Here is an 18,970-nt window from a genome sequence, read left to right on the forward strand (position 1 = left end):
TCCACAAAGGTATTATTGCAGGGTCCTTTATCACTTGCTTGCTTGATGACTTGAAAAATGGCTCTGAGTGGAAAATATCCATAAATTTTAGAAGGCAGTCTTACTAAGAACCACAAATAGTTCTCATTCTGTTTCTAAATAGCAAGATCACATTAAAACTCACTATAATAGACAATATTAATCACTATAATTCAAATAACTACTCTTTAGACCTGGCAGGGAACTGTGAGAGCTTTGAACATTACCCTTAGTTCTTTTTTCCTGTGAATTTCTGGCATAGCAGAAGGAAGAATAAAGCATGCTTAGGGGCTGGGGAGTTTGTTAACTGTGCTTAAAGTTAGGGAGAGCTATAGAGGAAAATGGCATTTGTTACTTTCCTGCCTTTTACTTGCCCACTCAGGAACTCATATTCATCCTTAATTATGACTGTAGTGGGAATATCTTGGTGGGAGTGTCCTGATTTTATAGACAGATATAACCAAGGACAGATTAATAATTAGTGAAATAGCAATTATCCTTTGCATAACAATTTACAGCTTACAGACACTTTCACCTGTATGATCTCATTTGCTATTTCCTGTAGCACACTAAGTTGCTATTATTATTGTTCCTCATTACTTCTGAAGAATCCGAGTCACAGAGGATTTAAGTTAGTTTTGAAAGTCACACAGCTAGTAAGTGATGGAGCTGGGAATCAGTTCAAAGACGTTTGGTTCCCTATTCCATGTAATGTCTACTATACCATGCAGCCTCCCAAACCTACAGAGGATGTTGGATCAAGAATGGAGGTGGGCAGAAAAATAGTCAATGTGTTTAAAAACAGAAGACTAACCTAATAGGAAAAACGGGGAAAGGAGAGGTACTAAACAGAAAACCCAGATGGCCAATAAACATATGAAAAGATGCTCACCCTCACTAGCAATGTGGGAAATGCAAATTAAAACCATGATCACACCCATTAGATTATTGAAAATTAAAAGTCTGAGAATGGCAGGCATTGCGTCAGATGGGGAACAACGAAAATTCTGATACCCTACCGAGGGGAGTGTAAACCGATTTGACCTATTTTGTCAGCCATTTCCTGTTTCTAACGAAGTTGAAGACACAAGTGGCCTGTGTCCAGCAATTCTACCCCGAGGTAGATACCTCACAAAAACTCTCCCATATGTGCATAAGGGCCGTGGAAAGAGGTTCATAGCAGAGTTATCTTTAATAGCCCCAAATTCACAAGAACCCCAGTGTCCATTAACAAAAGAATGGATAAATATTAATAAATAATGATGTAGTCATCCAATAGATATGATATTGCAATGAAAATTAATGAACTAGAGGTAAATGTATCAAAAGAGTTAAGTATCATAAATACATTTTGAGATATTATAGAAGATTAATATGTATACCATTTACAAAAGGTTTAAAATATGCAAAAACATATTTTAAGAGATATTCTTTAGTGGTTAAACTATGTAGGATTTTTGTTTATGTGTACCTAGATATGTCATAAAAATGTAAAGTACGTGTGACTAACAAACCACAAATGCGGGACAATGGTTACCTTTGGAAAGGGCAGTAAAGGAGGGTAAGTGGGAGAGGGTGCTACCCAGGGGGCTTGAACTGATATAAGCAATGTTCTAATCATTAAGCTGGATGGTAGTACACAAGTATTTATAGTCTTTCAACCTTTCAGTGTATAAATATATATAGTAACTTTAAAAATAGAAGGGGCAAGGAGGAGAAGAAAAAAAGTTTGTCTGGAGCAGATACTTCTCTGGGACTCTGGCATGACCTTAATGAGTTAACAATGATGCCAAAGCGTTCCCAACTGCCACAGTCTGTTGAGAAGTCACAGTAACAGAGAGTGGATGCCCATCCCAATTCAGTCCTGAGTCATGGTCCAGTGTCCCAGCCATTACACCAGCACCCTCTCTGATAGACATAATTGAAGAGTGAAGTTCCATCTGACCAATCACATAGTCTGTGACATTTTCCAGAATGAGACCTAACCTGGATCAACAAAAATGTTATTTTGTTTTGTTTTGGCTTGTTTGTTTGTTTTTACTTTTTTGTCTATATCTTTAGCACTTTCAAGCAGTTCTCTAGCATTTGGAAAGAGTGTTAGCTGAGTGTATGTAGTTAAGAGCATTTTACTCAGCAATGATCTATTCATAGAATTATTTATTTTTAAAGTGTATTTAGTGGAGAAATCATTTTGTGTCAGACAACTAAGAGAAGCCAAAAAAGTATTTAACTCTGAAAATTCAACTCTGTTTTTCATGTTTGATGTCTGCAATTTTGATGGGCAATGATGTCTCCGAATGAAATCCCTAGCCATTTACACTACCCATTTCAGAATTATCCTGATAGACTGATATTTGTTGAATTACTCATTTGACAATCTTTGAAAACATGTCTTTTAATCTCTCATATACTCTTCAGCATAGTCAGGCACAATCTCAATTTGCAAGTTCAATTCTCAAATATTATGGTTTTTGAGGGTAAAAATATCAAGCCATGATAGAGCAGTGCTCCAAAAATTAAACTGTTATTCACACATAATTGAATTTTTTAAATAATATCTCAAACAAACATGTTTTCCCTGCATTTTAAGAAGGAAATATTGTTTTTCTGGATATATTTTATAATGAATAATTTGCCTTCAGGACATTTTTAATAACATAAAGTTAACTTCTGATCAGTGGGCTTCTGTAACTCTGTGATTAAATTCATTGGGGAGAAAGGACAAATGCCTTTTTTGAAAAGATCTGCAGAAATATCACTTAAATATCACCTAAGGTATATCACCTAAGATGAGAGGATGAGTCTTTGGCAGCTTCCTTTTTGAAAGCCAGGGTCTCACATCCCCTTCCTCCTATTGTAGCAACAATAATATTGATAATGGTGCACGTTTATTGAGCACTCACCATATGTCAGGCATTGTGCCAAGCCCTTTTCCTGCATCATCTCATTTCACCCTCACAGCAGCTTTACAAATGAGGAACTGTGGCTCAAAGCAGGTAAGTCACTTGCCCAGTCGCACAGATCTGCTAAGTAGTAGAACCAGGATATGGACCCAGATCCCTGATCCCCAAATCTGTCCTCTTGATCTTTACTTGTGTATACAATGGAACCTTTGCAATTACACTTTGCTATAGAGAGATAAAATAAAATGGGCAAATATTTTCCTCTTCCATAAAAAGGAAAAAAAAAGACTGTTGACTCAGACAAGTGAGAACAAAAAACCCATATACTGGGCTTTGTTCTTCATCCAAAACTTATGACCACCACTTCTCAATAATTTGAAAATTCTATTAACTGAATTGCCCTGAAGATGAAAAAGAAGCATAGAATGTGTGCTTCTTCAAGGTACAAATTCTTCTAAACCTTTCTTTCTGAATATGGAGTTGTTTCTGAACTTCAGGAATAACCAAATAACATTTTTTTCAGCATTTAATCACTATATTTGTCGGCAGACCTATTGTAACCTTGAGTCACCTACAGGGAATTTAAATACTATTCTAATTGATCTTCTCACTGCTTACCGAGAAACAGAGCACATCTTTCACTAGTCTCATAAATAATTCCATTTCTCTATGTCAGCGTTAATTGAACTTACCTCATGTTGTCAATCTCTTTCTTTTTTTCCCTTGCAGGTGATGTCATTGTCTATATTAATGAAGTTTGTGTCCTTGGACACACTCATGCAGATGTAGTCAAACTTTTCCAGTCTGTTCCTATTGGTCAGAGTGTCAACTTAGTGTTGTGTCGTGGCTACCCTTTGCCCTTTGATCCTGAAGATCCTGCTAACAGCATGGTGCCACCCCTTGCAATAATGGAGAGGCCACCTCCAGTGATGGTCAATGGAAGACATAACTATGAAACATATTTGGAATACATTTCTCGGACCTCACAGTCGGTTCCAGATATAACAGATCGGCCGCCTCATACTTTGCACTCAATGCCAGCTGACGGTCAGCTAGATAGCACGTATCCACCACCTGTCCATGACGACAATGTATCTATGGCTTCATCTGGGGCCACCCAAGCTGAACTTATGACCTTAACCATTGTGAAAGGTGCCCAGGGCTTTGGCTTCACCATTGCAGACAGTCCTACAGGACAGCGGGTGAAACAAATACTTGACATTCAGGGATGCCCTGGCCTCTGTGAAGGCGACCTCATTGTTGAGATCAACCAGCAGAATGTACAGAACCTGAGCCATACGGAAGTAGTGGATATACTTAAGGACTGTCCCATTGGAAGCGAGACTTCTTTGATTATCCATCGAGGAGGTAAGATAAACACTGGCTCAGCAATCAGTATGCAGGTGAAGTAGTAGAACCTTTATAATAATATCAAAAAAATGGAAGTTTCTCTGGAGTTGAATGAAATGGCACTTTTTAAATTTTTATTTTTATTTTTTTAACTTTACTGAGTATAGTTGATTTACAAATGTTGCGTTGATTTCTGCTGTACAGCAAAGTGATTCAGATATGTGTGTGTGTGTGTGTGTGTGTATTCTTTTTCACATTCTTTTCCATTATGGTTTATCACAGGATATTGAATATAGTTCCCTGTGCTATACAGTGGGACCTTGTTGTTTTTCCATTCTATATATAGTAGTTTGTGTCTGCTAATCCCAAACTCCCAATCCATCCCCACCTCCCCTCCCCCTTGGCAACCACAAGTCTGTGAAATCATACTTTAAAAAATGAAGGTAAAAGAGTAAGCAAGAAAAACATGAGTCCAGGAAGCTGTGCTTTTTAATTTTGAGAATGTATCTTTTCCTATATTATATTAAGCACAAGAAAAATAGTGTTTTCAGTCTTACAAATATATATTGTTGTGGGGAATTCCCCAGTGGTCCAGTGATTAGGACTCTGAGCTTTCACTGCTGAGGGTGTGGTTTCAATCCCTGGTTGGGGAACTAAGATCCTGCAGGCCATGCGGCATGGCTAAAGGGGAAAAAAAAATACATATATATATACACACACATATATATATATGGCTGTGAACTGAGAGGGTAAAGTTTGAATTCCCGAGTATAAGTGGGTTGTATTCCAAAAGTTCATTAATGTTTCAGTTGTGGAGGCTTCAAACTGGTTTCCATTGACTTAATTAAGAAAGCTGATTTTTCCCAAGGAAGTGATACTCTGAACTGTGCATAGGTTTGCAGGCTAGCATGTGGAAGCTGGTTCAACTCCTTCCAAGCTCAAGCACGGTCTTGATAATCCCCATAAGGACCAATGGGAACTGTGTCCCGATAGAAAAATCATTTCATTGTTGTAAATAGCGTTGCTCAGGACACTTCTGTTACTACAGGGATGCTCTATCGATCATTACCCATAGGGCTTCCCTGGTGGCGCAGTGCTTGAGAGTCCGCCTGCCAATGCAGGGGATGCGGGTTCAAGCCCTGGTCTGGGAAGATCCCACATGCCGCGGAGCAACTAGGCCCGTGAGCCACAACTACTGAGCCTGTGCGTCTGGAGCTTGTGCTCCGCAACAAGAGAGGCCGCGACAGTGAGAGGCCCGTGCACCGCGATGAAGAGTGGCCCCCACTCGCCGCAACTAAAGAAAGCCCTCGCACAGAAATAAAGACCCAACACAGCCAAAAATAAATAAATAAATTTAAAAAAAGAAAATAAACTTGTTTAAAATATATATATATTAAAATAATAATAATAATAATAATAATTACCCATAGTGCCTTCTGTGCCCTGGGAAGAAAGCTCTGGAACAGGCTTGGGGCTGAAGTTCTGGGCTGGGTGTTCCAGGTGAAGTATAGAACTGAGAGCGGTGAGGACTGTGGTAGGAGCTCTGAGCCCTGGAGGTGTTTCTTCCCTTCCACCTGCTCTGTGCGGAAGGGAATGGGGCTAAGCAGAGGCTACCTCCTTCATTTCTTTGCTACTCTGCTCTTGATTATCAGTGAAACTAGGGAGAGAAAGGAGGGAAGGGTCACAGCTAGAGAGGATACTTGAAAACAGGGTATAAATGAAAGGGCTCAGGCTAAGTCCTGGTTTTCTGCTTTCCAATTTGGGGACTTAAGACACTTAGTCCACAAGCTTCAGATGTCTTGTCTGTTATATTGGGATGATAATACTACCTAACCTGATGGAATGTTCTCAGTATAATGCGCCGCATAGGTGTTCATTAAATGTCTGTTGAGTGTAGATTAGCACCAAAGCTACAGCAGGGATGCTTCAGAAGGAGCAGTACTGTGAGGAACTTGTGCGTGAAGAGCACACGTGTGGCCAACATATGTGATTGTCTCTTCGAAGAACTAAAAACAGGGTGAAAGCCCTGTCAGTTTGAAATGCAAGTGAAAGCAGTCAAAGTTGAAAGAAGCACCTTGTATGATGTATTTGGCCCTCTCTGCAGGTGTTTTCCCTTCAAGGAAGTATTTACATTATTGATTTTTGTGTGAAAATGGACACCAAATGCTAGGCATTTATGAGCAACACTATACAAAGTGCTATGTTCCCATCTTAAAAAAAAGAAATTAATATGATAGCAGAAGTCTTAAATGTGGCCTTCAAGCATTATTACAAAATAGCACTTGAATCTTGATAATTAAATATTGACAGTGTATTTTAATTTCACCCATTGCTTAAGATTAAAACAAATATCCTTAATTAAATAGCCATATGTTCTTAATGTGCAATTGAAAATCAAATCTTTGGAACAGGTTCTTGATATTAAATGATATAACTGAAAATCACTTTGCAGTATCCACTGTATGATTCATAGAAACAAGTTTGGGCACTTTTTATATATAATACCTTTTTTAAAGGCATGATGTAGCAGAAAAAAGTATTCTGAGATCGTTTATCAATATATATAGGGCTTCCCTGGTGGCGCAGTGGTTGAGAGTCCGCCTGCCGATGCAGGGGACACGGGTTCGTGCCCCGGTCCGGGAAGATCCCACATGCCGCGGAGCGGCTGGGCCCGTGAGCCATGGCCGCTGAGCCTGCGCATCCGGAGCCTGGGCTCCGCAACGGGAGAGGCCACAAAAGTGAGAAGCCCGCGTAAAAAAAAAAAAAAATATATATATATATATATATATATATATATATATATAGTATGTATTTATATTATTTCCATTTGTACCTTTTCTGAAAACATTTGTTTGCCTGCTATCAGCTAGACTACCCTGTTCTTGCTCCTTTTCCCTCCACTCTCTCCCACCCCCATTTAATCCCCAAGTATTCAAAGTTTTTTTTTTGTTGTTCATTTGTTTGTTTGTTTTTATTGAGGTATAGTTGATTTACAATATTGTGTTAGTTGCAGGTGTACAGCATAGTGATTCAGTATTTTTGCAGACAGATATAGAAATCGAGTATTCAAAGTTTTGGTTGCATTTTGTTTGTGTTTGGGGACAAGGGATTTGTTTGTATTTTGTGGCTAGTGTAGAATTGCAGAATGTAATACCCTGTAATGCTTAAAGTATTTCTAGTCAAATCCTCTTATGTTTTCCCGGATTCCCACAATTTGTAGTCAGCTCTCTGAAATTAATAGGAACTAACACCATGTTTTTGTGATGAAATTCACCTTGATTATCTTATTATAGGCTACTCATAAGTGCTTATGGCCTCACTCAGATAAGCATAAATCTTCCAGAGCAAATTCATACACCTGGGTCTTTGTGTCTGGATTATGGTTGTTTTACATTATTTACTAGGATTTTTTTATTTATAAAGTGATTATGTGGTTTAATTTTTTCAAACAAATAGTGTCAGAAGGTATACAATGAAAAGTAATTATCTCTCCTTTCCCAGGATTCCAGTCCTTTTCCTAGAGGCAAACATATTGTTTGTATACACACATTTCTAGAAATTTTGTAGCCTTAACTAGCATGTATATGAATATATGTAGTATGTTTAACATAAATAGAATGATATTATACATACACGTCTTGCTCTGAATATCTTGGTTTTTAGGGTGTGTTTTATTCTTTAAGAAACATCACTGTGGTATTATTTACATACCATAGAATTCACCAATTATAATTATATACTTCAATAAGTTTTGCTAAAATGATATAGTCATGCAGCAATCACCATAATCCTTAGAACATCCATCATCCCAATTCCTTTAGCCCTCAGATAATCACTAATATGCTTTCTGGATAGTTTTGCCTTTGTAGAAATTTTTGTAAATGGAATCGTACAGTATGTAGTCTTTTACTTAACATAATTCTGTTGAGATCTACCCACGTAGGTGCATGTATGAGTAGTTTGTTTTGTTTTATTGCTGAGTAGTATTCCATTGTAGGGGTACCACATTTTTTTTTTTAATCCGTTTACCAGTGCATGGACATGTGAGTTGTTTCCAGGTTTTGGCATTTGTAAATAACATTGCTGTGAACATTTGGATATGTGTTTGTATGTGCATACATTTTCACTTTTCTTGAGTAGATAGGAGTGGAGTGGTAGGAGTGGAGTGGTACAGTTGGGTTATATGATAAGTGCGTATTTAAATTGTTCAGAAGTAGCTAGAATGTTTTCCAAAATGGCTATACCATTTTACATTCCCACTAGCAATGTGTGAGGTTTCCAGTTTCTGCCCATTGTTGCCCATACTTGGTACAGCTAGTCATTTTGATTATAGCCATTTTAGTGCCTATATAATGATGCCTTTTTGTGGTTTTAATTTACATTTCTCTAATTTTTTCATGTGTTTACCATGGCATGTATTCATATGTTTATTAGCATTAATTATCTTCTTTGGTGACATGCCTACTCAATATTTTGCCCATTTGTATATTTATTAAGCTGTTTGTCATCTTCCTATTAAATTGTAAAAGTCCTTTTTACATTCTGATTACAAGTCTTTTAAAAGATAAATGATTTGCAATTATTTTCTCCCAGTCTGTGGCTTGTCTTTTCATTTTCTTAATACTTCCTTTTGAAGCACATAAGTTTTTAATTTTGATGAAGTCCAATTTATCAGTATTTTCTTATATGAATCATTCTTTTGTGTTAGATCTAAGAAGTCTTTCCCTAATCCAAGATGACAAAGTTTTTCCTGCTTTCTTCTAGAAGTTCTTTAGTTTTATCTCCGATATTTAGACCTATAAACTATTTCAAGATCATTTTTGAGCATAGTGTAAGGTAAGGATCTAAGTGCATTTGGTTGCATTTGGACATCCAATTTTTCTAGCACTATTTGTTTAAAAAAAAATCCTTTCCGCTTGGATTGCCTTGGCACTTTTGTCAAAACTGAATTTACATAAATGTGAAGGTTTATGTCTAGACTCTGTTCTCTCCCATTGACCTATATGTCTATCCTCATTGTCATACCACACTCTCTAAATTAGCTTTATATTAAGTCTTGAAATCAAGTAGTATGAATCCTCCAACTTTTGTCTCCTTTTTCAAAATTATTTTGGTTATTCTAGGTCCTTTTCATTTCCATATAAACTTTAGGATCAACTTTTTAATTATATTTTTAAGTAAAAGGCCTGCTGAGATTCTGATGTTGCATTCAGTCTATAGAACAATTTTTGGAGAATTGCCAACTTAAATCTCTCCATTCATAAATATGGTATATCTCTTCTTTGGTGACATGCCTACTCAATATTTTGCCCATTTATATATTTATTAAGCTGTTTGTTGTCTTCTTATTAAGTTGTAAAAGTCCTTTTTACATTCTGATTACAAGTCTCTTAGAAGATAAATAATTTGCAAATATATTTTGAATCTCTAATTTCTCTCAGCAATGGTTTGTAGTTCTTAATGTAGAGATCTTGTACTTCTGTTAAACTTATTTCTAGCGATTTTATTCTTCTTGATATTATTGTGAATGTGAATGGAACATTGTCCATTTTCAGATTATTTATTGCTAATATATAGAAATACATATGATTTTTGGTTTTGATCTTGTACACTGTAACCCTGTTACACTCCGTTCTGGGGGCTTTTTCTTATTTTGTAAATTCCATCAGATTTTCTACATAGACTATTATGTCATCTAGTAGTAAAGCTTTATTTCTTTCTTTCCAAGCTGCATGTCTTTTTTTTTTTTTTTTTGCGGTACACGGGCCTCTCGCTGTTGTGGCCTCTCCCGCTGCGGAGCACAGGCTCCGGAAGCGCAGGCTCAGCGGCCATGGCTCACGGGCCCAGCCGCTCCGCGGCATGTGGGATCTTCCCGGACCAGGGCACGAACTCATGTCCTCTGCATCGGCAGGCGGACTCTCAACCACTGCGCCACCAGGGAAGCCCCAAGCTGTATGTCTTTGATTCCTTTTCTGTGCTTTATTACACTAGCTGGAACCTCCAGTACGATGTCAAATAGAAATAATTATGAGGGGACACCCTTGCCTTATTGCCAATTTTAGTGGCAACGTATTAGCCTTTAACCATTAAGTATGCTTTTTTTGATGTAATTTTTATATGCTGTATGATTAGGCCACTCAAATGGCTGTTCTCTTGCTCTCTGGACATCCCCTGCCCAACCAGTGCCTGCTTCACCTAAACCCTACACACATGACTGACCTTCCCATCTACTTGCCCCAGGCGCCAGCTGGTGATTGTTCTTATCAAAGGGGTGGTGAGGGGCGTGCCCCTCTGCTGGTTTCCCTGGTAACTAATGAGCTCACCTGACATCAATTCCCCTCTAACTGGTAACCTCCCCTTCCGCCCGACCCTGTGAGTGAAGAAGACTGTGAGGTGTTGCTTCAGGACCCTGCTTCAGAACGTAAGTTCCCCCATCCATTAAACCATTGATGTCTCTGTTGCAGACTCCGGGCTCTTTCTTCAGTCTTAAAGCTGGGAAAGCAGAGGCCTTGTAGGCTTGCAGGGTACAGCCCAACAATTGGCGGAGCCAGCCTGGAGACTGAGGAAACTCCCGGGAGCGCCGAGACGTAGGGAAATACAGAGTGGGGGATGGAAAGTTGCGGGAGTAGTCCTGAGGTGGCCGTCCACTAACATGCGGGGCCCCAGAGTTCCAGGGGTGAGCCCGAAACTTGGGGAAATCCTGGGGTGGCTATCTACTAGTATATGGAGTCTTATGGTGGCTGTCCTTGATGACTCTGGGGCTGCCAAGAGATTAGAGAACAGTGGCCTCTAATGCCTCTGCTGTTGTATCAAAGTGAACCTTTTGTAATTGGTTAAGCTAGCTTTCTAGAAGGAATTTCTCTTTTGTATTTCTCTGGTGCCTTTGAGATGCAAATGATCCACCTGGCCTCTCTGGAACTTTAATCTTCTGTGATCTCTAAGAGTAAAGGAGAAAAAAGAGCTTTTAGTTAAACTCTATAGAAATAATTATGTTTTGCGAATATCTATCTAAAATAGTCTCTCCAGATTCTGGTAACTTGAAACTAAAGTTGAAAGAAGAGAATTCAAGGGTCATTTCAAATAGGATAAAATATCGGAACATTAATTGCTGAGCAGGTCTCAGTTTACCTACCTTTACCTGCTTAGGAGAGGAAGACTAATGCATGAAGTTTTCCAATCAGAAATGCACAGTTACTTGCTTCTTGGTTTTTGCCAGAGATTAAGGTTTTTACGGGTTAAGAGTATAATCAGTCACAATTCTAGTTATTGTAAACAAGTTTCTTTATTGAGTACATTGTAATCAGGTGCTTAATCAGGTGTCTTTTTAAGTCTTTTGTCTTTTATAGACAGTTATTGTTTTACTCTGATGGTTTTGCAAAAATGCCTCATCTTCAAGAAGATTCATAGGAAGGACCTTTTGACAATAACAGGTCCGTGGTAAATTTCAGATTATACTGGGTATAATCTGAACTGGATAAGAACTTAAAGAATCCTAATGGAAGACCTGATGGCTTCATGAAAAGTTAAAAAAAAAAAAAAAAGGATTGGTTACTGAGTGAACTGCTGAATATGGTTATAATTTTTATGGGTTTTGTCTGGAATGTTTCTGGTTTTGATCTGTGTTTTCCAGATATAGGGAAGCCCTTCCCCTCAAGTTGGTTATGATTTATAGCAATTTGGTAAACTACACCTGTGGGTAGAATTGAAGCATTTTCCTTTTCTCTCTGCCTGGTCCCTCCAGAAATTAGAGACTCCTGGGTTCTGAGCAGCCTTACAAGGAAAATGGAAAAGACTGTCTCCTGACATGTGCAGGAATCTCAATATTCTGGGGACTTCTAGAAGAGAAAAATCCACCAAGGCAGAGCCTGATAGCAGGGCTTTGGCGTGGCTTTCCTGGCCTTGAGAGACCTTTTGGGAATTCAATCTGAGCTCCTGAGCCCCCTCAGCCAGTTTGGAGGAGCCTATAAAGTCGATTGACCAAACTTGTTTTACAGACAAATTAGTCTTGATTTGGCTGTGTTTGGTGGATATGAGGCTAATTTTAGAGAGAACAATATTATGTTTCAATGGATATTAAATTCTAGTTCTTTTGATTGAGGACTGTATTTATGAATGTTATTGTGCTAGCCATACTTTTGCCCTGATGTTCTGGATGGAAAGAAAAGTATCTAGTGAAATTGTCTCAGAGTATAACCACTCATGAAGTGTGACACTGCTTGCTTTAAGTCTGTTGCTAAAAGCACATGTTCAGTGCTTGTGTGACAGTTGGGTATAAGCGATAAAATGTATAGCCTATTAAGTGTTTCCCCATCAACAGCCCTCTGAGCCTTTTCACGTGATCTGATTAGTGCTCCCCCAACTCGAATGACTAGGCGAATATAAAGGAGGCCTGGCACCGAGGGACATGATCTGCACCTGGGGTAGGAGCTAGCACCCAGCATCAAGGGAAGGATATTTTGCTCATCAGTACTTTCTATTGAAAGATTTGCAATCGAAAGGGGAAATGATGGCAAAATCTGCACACATTGAAGTATGGGGAAGCCCGAAGGCTTATACATGGTTTAACTTGAATTTTACCGACCAGAGTAGCCTGTTTTGTGGTCTTTCAGATAGGCATTGTACAGCTGCTTTGGCCATTGAGGAAGGGAATGCATTTGAAAGTCAGAATGAAATAGCTGTTGTTCATATATCCAAGGTAAAACTAGGTGGCCATTGTATACGTGGTATTACTGAAAACTTGAGTTTTTTGAACTGTATTGCAGACCAGGCCAAAACCACAGGCGGGTGTGGTATTACCTCAGATGCGGTTTCTGCTTGTATTTTGATTAATGGTTGTGATCTGCTCTGTGTTGTGCTTATTAGATGTCTTACATTTCATCCCTAGCCTGAGCAAAGGAAATTTATTCAAGGACTAAGTAACAACACTAGCCTCACTGCAAAAATGAGTCTGTTAATTGCTGGGTCTACAGTGAGATACCATTGTTGTACTCCTCTAGACTTTCATGAAAAATTGACCTGGCTATTCTGACTGTGGCAATGGGGGAAAAGACTCACCATCTTCCTGTCCCACATGCCCATACATCAGAAGGACCCCTGACAGTAAACATTCCTGTACAACTGGCTGCCCATGAGCACCACTGGGCTATGTTGTGTGGAATAGAATAGGCTGGCTTCTGGACACCCAAGCCCAACTAGTGGGATTAACTGTCTTTGGTTTGGAAAGACCTAATGGGTCCACCCCTAAAGGCACCTAACATAACATGGGGTGGCAGACCTCTACTGTGACTGCTGACTCCTGGCTAGGCCGCCAGAATGTTCGTTTTAAAGCCGAGCCTACCCCTCCCTGTGGGGGGGTGGCTCGGGGTTTGTGAAAACCAGGGATGGTCTTACCTTCCTGATAACTGGACAGGGCACTGCTGCTATTGACTCCCTTTACATTGACCCATTAAGCGCTTGGCTCCAAAATTTGCCCACATCCTGGCAAATGACTGTTCTGAGCATACTAGGTGGCTTACTCTTGATCCTCTCTGGCTGCTGTTGTCTGTATTGTATTTGTGGTATCTGGTTGCAGTGCCCCCTACATATGTGACCCCAGGGATATCTCAGAGGAAGGGCAGACCGAGATTGTAAGGGTCTTGCCGGGTATGTAGGGGTGGAGTGTATGTTCAGGCCACTCAAGATGTCTGGTCTTTGGCTCTCTGGACATCCCCTGCCCGACCAGTGCCTGCTTCACCTAAACCCTACACACATGACTGACCTTCCCATGTACTTGCCCCAGGCCCCAGCTGGTGACTGTTGTTATCAAAGTGGTGGTGAGGGGCGTGCCCCTCTGCTGGTTTACCTGGTAACTAATGAGCCCACCTGACATCAATTCCCCTATAACTGGTAATCTCCCCTTCCCCCCACCCCCCCCAAGCAAAGACCCCACTGCATCTTGCCTACCACCCGCCGCACACGGTGGGGTGTCACTCCAGAACCTTGCTTCAGATGGGTATGCTCCCCAGTCCGTTAAACCATTGATGTCTCTGTTTCTGACTCCAGTCTGTTTCTTAGGTCATAAAGCTGGACAAGCACTGGCCTTGTAGGCTGTGGGGTGCAGCCCAACATATGCTTTTTATCAGGTTGAGAAAATTCCAACCTTCTACTCTTAAATTGTTGAGAATCTTAATAATCAATATGTCTTGGCTTTCATCAAATTTTTTTCTGCAACTATTGAGATGATCATGTAGTGTTGTCCTTCATTAATATAGTGCTTTACATGATTTTTAAATATTAAACTACTTTTGCATTCCTGGGGTAACCCCACTTGGTCATGGTGTATAATTCTTTTTGTATGTTGCTAGATTCTCTTTGCTTATATTTTGTTAAGACTTTTGAACCTGTTGGCAGAGGTGTTCTATAATTTTCTTTTCGTGTAGTCTGTCTGGCTTTTTTGTCAGGATAATATTGGCCTCTCCCTCGCACTCTATTTTCTGAGTTTGTGTAAGATTGATATTATTTCCCTCTTAAAAGTTTTGATAGAATTCACCAATGAAGACATCTAGGCTGGGTTTTTACTCATAGAATGATTTTTAATTACTAATTAAATTTATTTCCTTGATTTAGGTCTATTCTAATTTTCTGTTTCTTCTTGAATCAGTTTTGGTATTTTATGTATATCTAGGAATTTTTACAATTCATCTGAATTGTCAAATTTGTTAGAATAAGGTTTTTAACAAAATTCTATAAAATTCCTTTTTAAGAACCAACTTTTGGCTTCATTGTTTTTCTGTTTTCTATTTCAATTATTTCTACTTTGACCTTTGTAATTTCCTCTCCTCTCCTTATTTTGTGTTTGATCTACATTGCCTTTTCTGTCATCCTGAGGTGAAAGCTTAGAGTAATGACTCTAGTTCTCTCTAATAAAAGCATTTTAAGCTATAAATTTCACTGTAAGCAATTCATTAGCTGACTTCCATAAATTTTTATATTGTGTGTTTTCTTTTTTATTGAGCTCAAGATATCTTCTTATTTCTGTTGTGATTTCTTTTTTAACCCATAGGTTACTTAGCAATGAGTTGTTTATTTTTCAAACATGTGGGATTTCCCAGTACTTTTCTGTTGATTTCTAATAATTTTTCCTTGGATGAGAACATATTTTGTGTGATTTCAGTCCTTTTAAATGTGTCGAGACTTGTATTATGGCCCAGTGCCTTGCTTTTTTTAACTTAACAGTTTATCTTAGAGGGCTTTATATATTAGTTCAGAAATATACCTCATTATTTTTAATAGCTTATTTAATCATAACTAATGGATATTTTAGTTGCTTTCATTTTTTATCTATTATTAAAAAGTGATGTATCTGCACAAGAGAGTAAATCTGTATTATAGATTCATTCCTTATTTCAACAAATATTTCTTTTTTTAATTTTTTATTAATTAATTTTGTGGGGGGGTGCTGCATTGGGTCTTTTTTGCTGCCCGTGGACTTTTCTCTAGTTGCAGAGAGCGGGGGCTACTCTTTGTTGTGGTGCGCAGGCTTCTCATTGCGGTGGCTTCTCTTGTTGCAGAGCATGGGCTCTAGGCGTGTGGGCTCCAGTAGTTGTGGCACATGGGCTCAGTAGTTGCAGCTCGTGGGCTCTAGAGTGCAGGCTCAGTAGTTGTAGCACAGGGACTTAGTTGCTCCAGAGCATGTGGAATCTTCCTGTACCAGGGCTCAGACCCATGTCCCCTGTACTGGCAGGCTGATTCTTAACCACTGAGTCACCAGGGAGGTCCTCAACAAACACTTCTTGAGTGCCTACTATGTACTAGGCATTTTTTTGGCACTGGAGGTAAAGCAATAAACAAAATAAAGCACATGCTTTTTCCCATGGAGTTGACATTCCTTCGGAGGGTGACAAAACAATAAATGCCGACATAAATATGTCCCTTGTGTATTTGTCACTTATCTCCTTATCCTCATGGAGTTTTATTCTTGAATATTAATTTTATCACCAGCCACTTTACTGGGTTATCTTAATGTTTCTTATATTTTATTCAGTTCGTTTCATAGGATATGGGGGCATATAATCATACCACCTACAAATTACAGTCACTTTGCCTTCTCCCTTCCTATTTGCATACCTCTGATTTGTCTTATTTAATACATTTGACTGTTATATCTTGAACATTGTTGATTAATAGTGGGGATTATAGAAATTCCTATCTTATTCCTGGCTTAAATGAAAACTGTCTCATTTTATACAAACACAGTACTGACTTTTATTTATCATGTTAAGGAAGTACCCTTCAATTCCTATTTTATTAAGAATCTTTATCAAAAATGGGTAATGAATTTTATCAAAAGCTAAAAAGGCATCTATGGAGATGATCATTATTTTCTCCTTTGATTTATCACTGTGATAAATCACATTAAGAGTTTTATTATTATTGAACTATCCTTTCATTCCTGGAATAAACTACATTATGCTTATAAGGTGTCCCTAGTTTCTATTTGTTTATATATAGTTTTGCATCAACATCAATAAATGAGTTTGGTCCCAAGTTTTCTTTTTTGGATCTTGTTTTGTTCTGATTTGCTCAAAGTTATGCTGGTGTCATAAAAGCAATCAGTAGCTTTCCTTGTCTCTCTGCTCTAAATGATTTAAGTAACATTGAAGTTATCTATTTCTTGAGGTTATGATATAATACACCTTGGAAATTATCTAGTTCTAGTGGGTTTGGTTTGGTAAGGAGAGGGATAACCTTTTACAACTTTCTCAATTTCTTCCATAGTAACTCATCTTCTTAGAGTTTCTGTCTTGGCTGGACTTGTTTTTTATAATTTATATTATAGCCTACAAAATTGTCTCTTTTATTCATGTTTCCAAATGTATTTAAATAGAATTGAATCAAGTATCCTCTAATTTTTTTCTTCCATTTTCCCCTTGACCTAAGAATATCTCTATTATTCTCAAGTCTTATAGGTGCTATTTTCTTGATTAGGTTGGCTAATATTTCTCCTGTTTCAGTGGTTCAAGAAACATATTAGTTTATTTATAAATAATTTGGCTGATGCTCAGTCTAGTATGGAATCGGGAATCATTATACTTTCTACCCAAGGAGGCTGTTATTTGATGTCTGGAATAAAGCAACTCCAGCGTGACTACTAATCAATCCTTGTCATGTATTGTACTATTATTTATATTAAAATGCAACAAAGTTCCCTACTTAATTTGTGAACCTCCCATAAATTACAGTTGATTAATATTTGAAAATTTTTCTTCTTATTTCTAGAAAAGATGATACCAAAAGTTTTCACTAGATCAGAATATTCCCTTCCCATGCTGACAATATAATAATAAATAGTATCAGTAATACACATCTTCTCTTTGTTTTACATTCAAATAGAATTCAGAGTATTTGAGAAGCAGCATAGACTATATCAGAACTTTGAGGGCAAAGTATAAAAATAATGGACACAGAGAATTATGTCTATGTAGAGAACTCCTGTTTCAAAAGTTCAAAAAGCATGTTATTAAAAATATTGTATAATGAGTTTTAAACTGCACAGAGAAAATGTTAAAAGCAAAGCTATAAGAAGTACTGACATTTTTAATAATGCTAACATTTTTTTCTAAAAAAAATTTGTTTGGTTTAGAAGTAGTTTCAAATTCACATAAAAATTCCAAGTGTAGAATACAGAACTTTGAATACCACTGACCCACATTGCTATTAACATTCTTCCCCATTTGCTTTGTGTATGTGTGTGCATCGGTGAATGTGCGTTTCTGAACCATCTAAGACTAAGTTGCAAATATCATGCCCCTTTACCCCAAATATTTTGGTGTTTATTTCATGTCACTACTTGTTTGGAGAAATATGTAAGCAGCTAGTTAGTTAAAGTTATAAAAGATACTTTTAAAGAAGCACTTAGAACCATCACCACAACAAAAGACTTAAGAGGTCATCAAAAGAGATTTTATCTAAAATAAGAGAGAGTCAATACTCACCAATAATAAGGATCTGTTACAAGAATATTTCTGAGAGAGAGAAAAGCACTGGTTATTTGAAAATAGTGTTATCCAGAGATTAGGTGAAAATCAAAGTGGATATTCCACAATCAATATCATGTAATCCAACGTTCCACTTGATATCAGCAGAAAACAGTATATATGGGACTTCACTGGTGGCACAGTGGTTAAGAATCCACCTGCCAATGCAAGGGACATGGGTTCGAGCCCTGGTCCGGGAAGACCCCACATGCCGCGGAACAACTAAGCCCGTGCGCCACAACTACTGAGCCTGCGCTCTAGAGCCCACGAGCCACAACTACTGAAGCCTGCACACCTAGAACCTGTGCTCCACAATGAAAAGCCACTGCAATGAGAAGCCTGCACACCGCAACAAAGAGTAGTCCCCACTCTCTGCAACTAAAGAAAGCCCACGTGCAGCAGCAAAGACCCAACACAGCCAAAAATAAATAAAATAAAAAATTAATAAATTTTTCAGAACACAACTATAAAAAAATACTTTAAAAAAAAGAAAAAACAGTGTATATGACACAGCAAACAAAAAACAAATCCACACCATGGAGGTGTGAATGACCTTGGCTTACTGGCTGCTGTATTAACAAATATACCCTGGGTCTCAGAAGCTTAGCACAATAAAAGTCTGTTTCTCACTTATATGATTTCCAACGCATATGTTCCTGGATCGCAGATTTCCTGGACAACTCT

The 18,970-nt window shown here is 38.2% G+C and overlaps 1 protein-coding gene across 2 annotated transcripts in view; it reads left to right on the forward strand.

The window, feature by feature from the left end:
• The window catches only part of MAGI2 (membrane associated guanylate kinase, WW and PDZ domain containing 2), a gene marked incomplete at its 3' end in the record, with an annotated part of 1,332,164 nt that overhangs the window by 1,103,962 nt on the left and 209,232 nt on the right, over nt 1-18,970 (forward strand). For both annotated transcript variants that reach the window (XM_081243891.1, XM_081243892.1), the window contains exon 10: nt 3,651-4,289. In XM_081243891.1, coding sequence (XP_081100017.1) covers nt 3,651-4,289 — 639 coding nt within the window. The remainder of the gene's footprint in view (nt 1-3,650; nt 4,290-18,970) is intronic.

This window comes from Mesoplodon bidens, assembly GCF_964165515.1.
Source record: "Mesoplodon bidens genome assembly, chromosome: 9".
NCBI lineage: Eukaryota > Metazoa > Chordata > Mammalia > Artiodactyla > Ziphiidae > Mesoplodon > Mesoplodon bidens.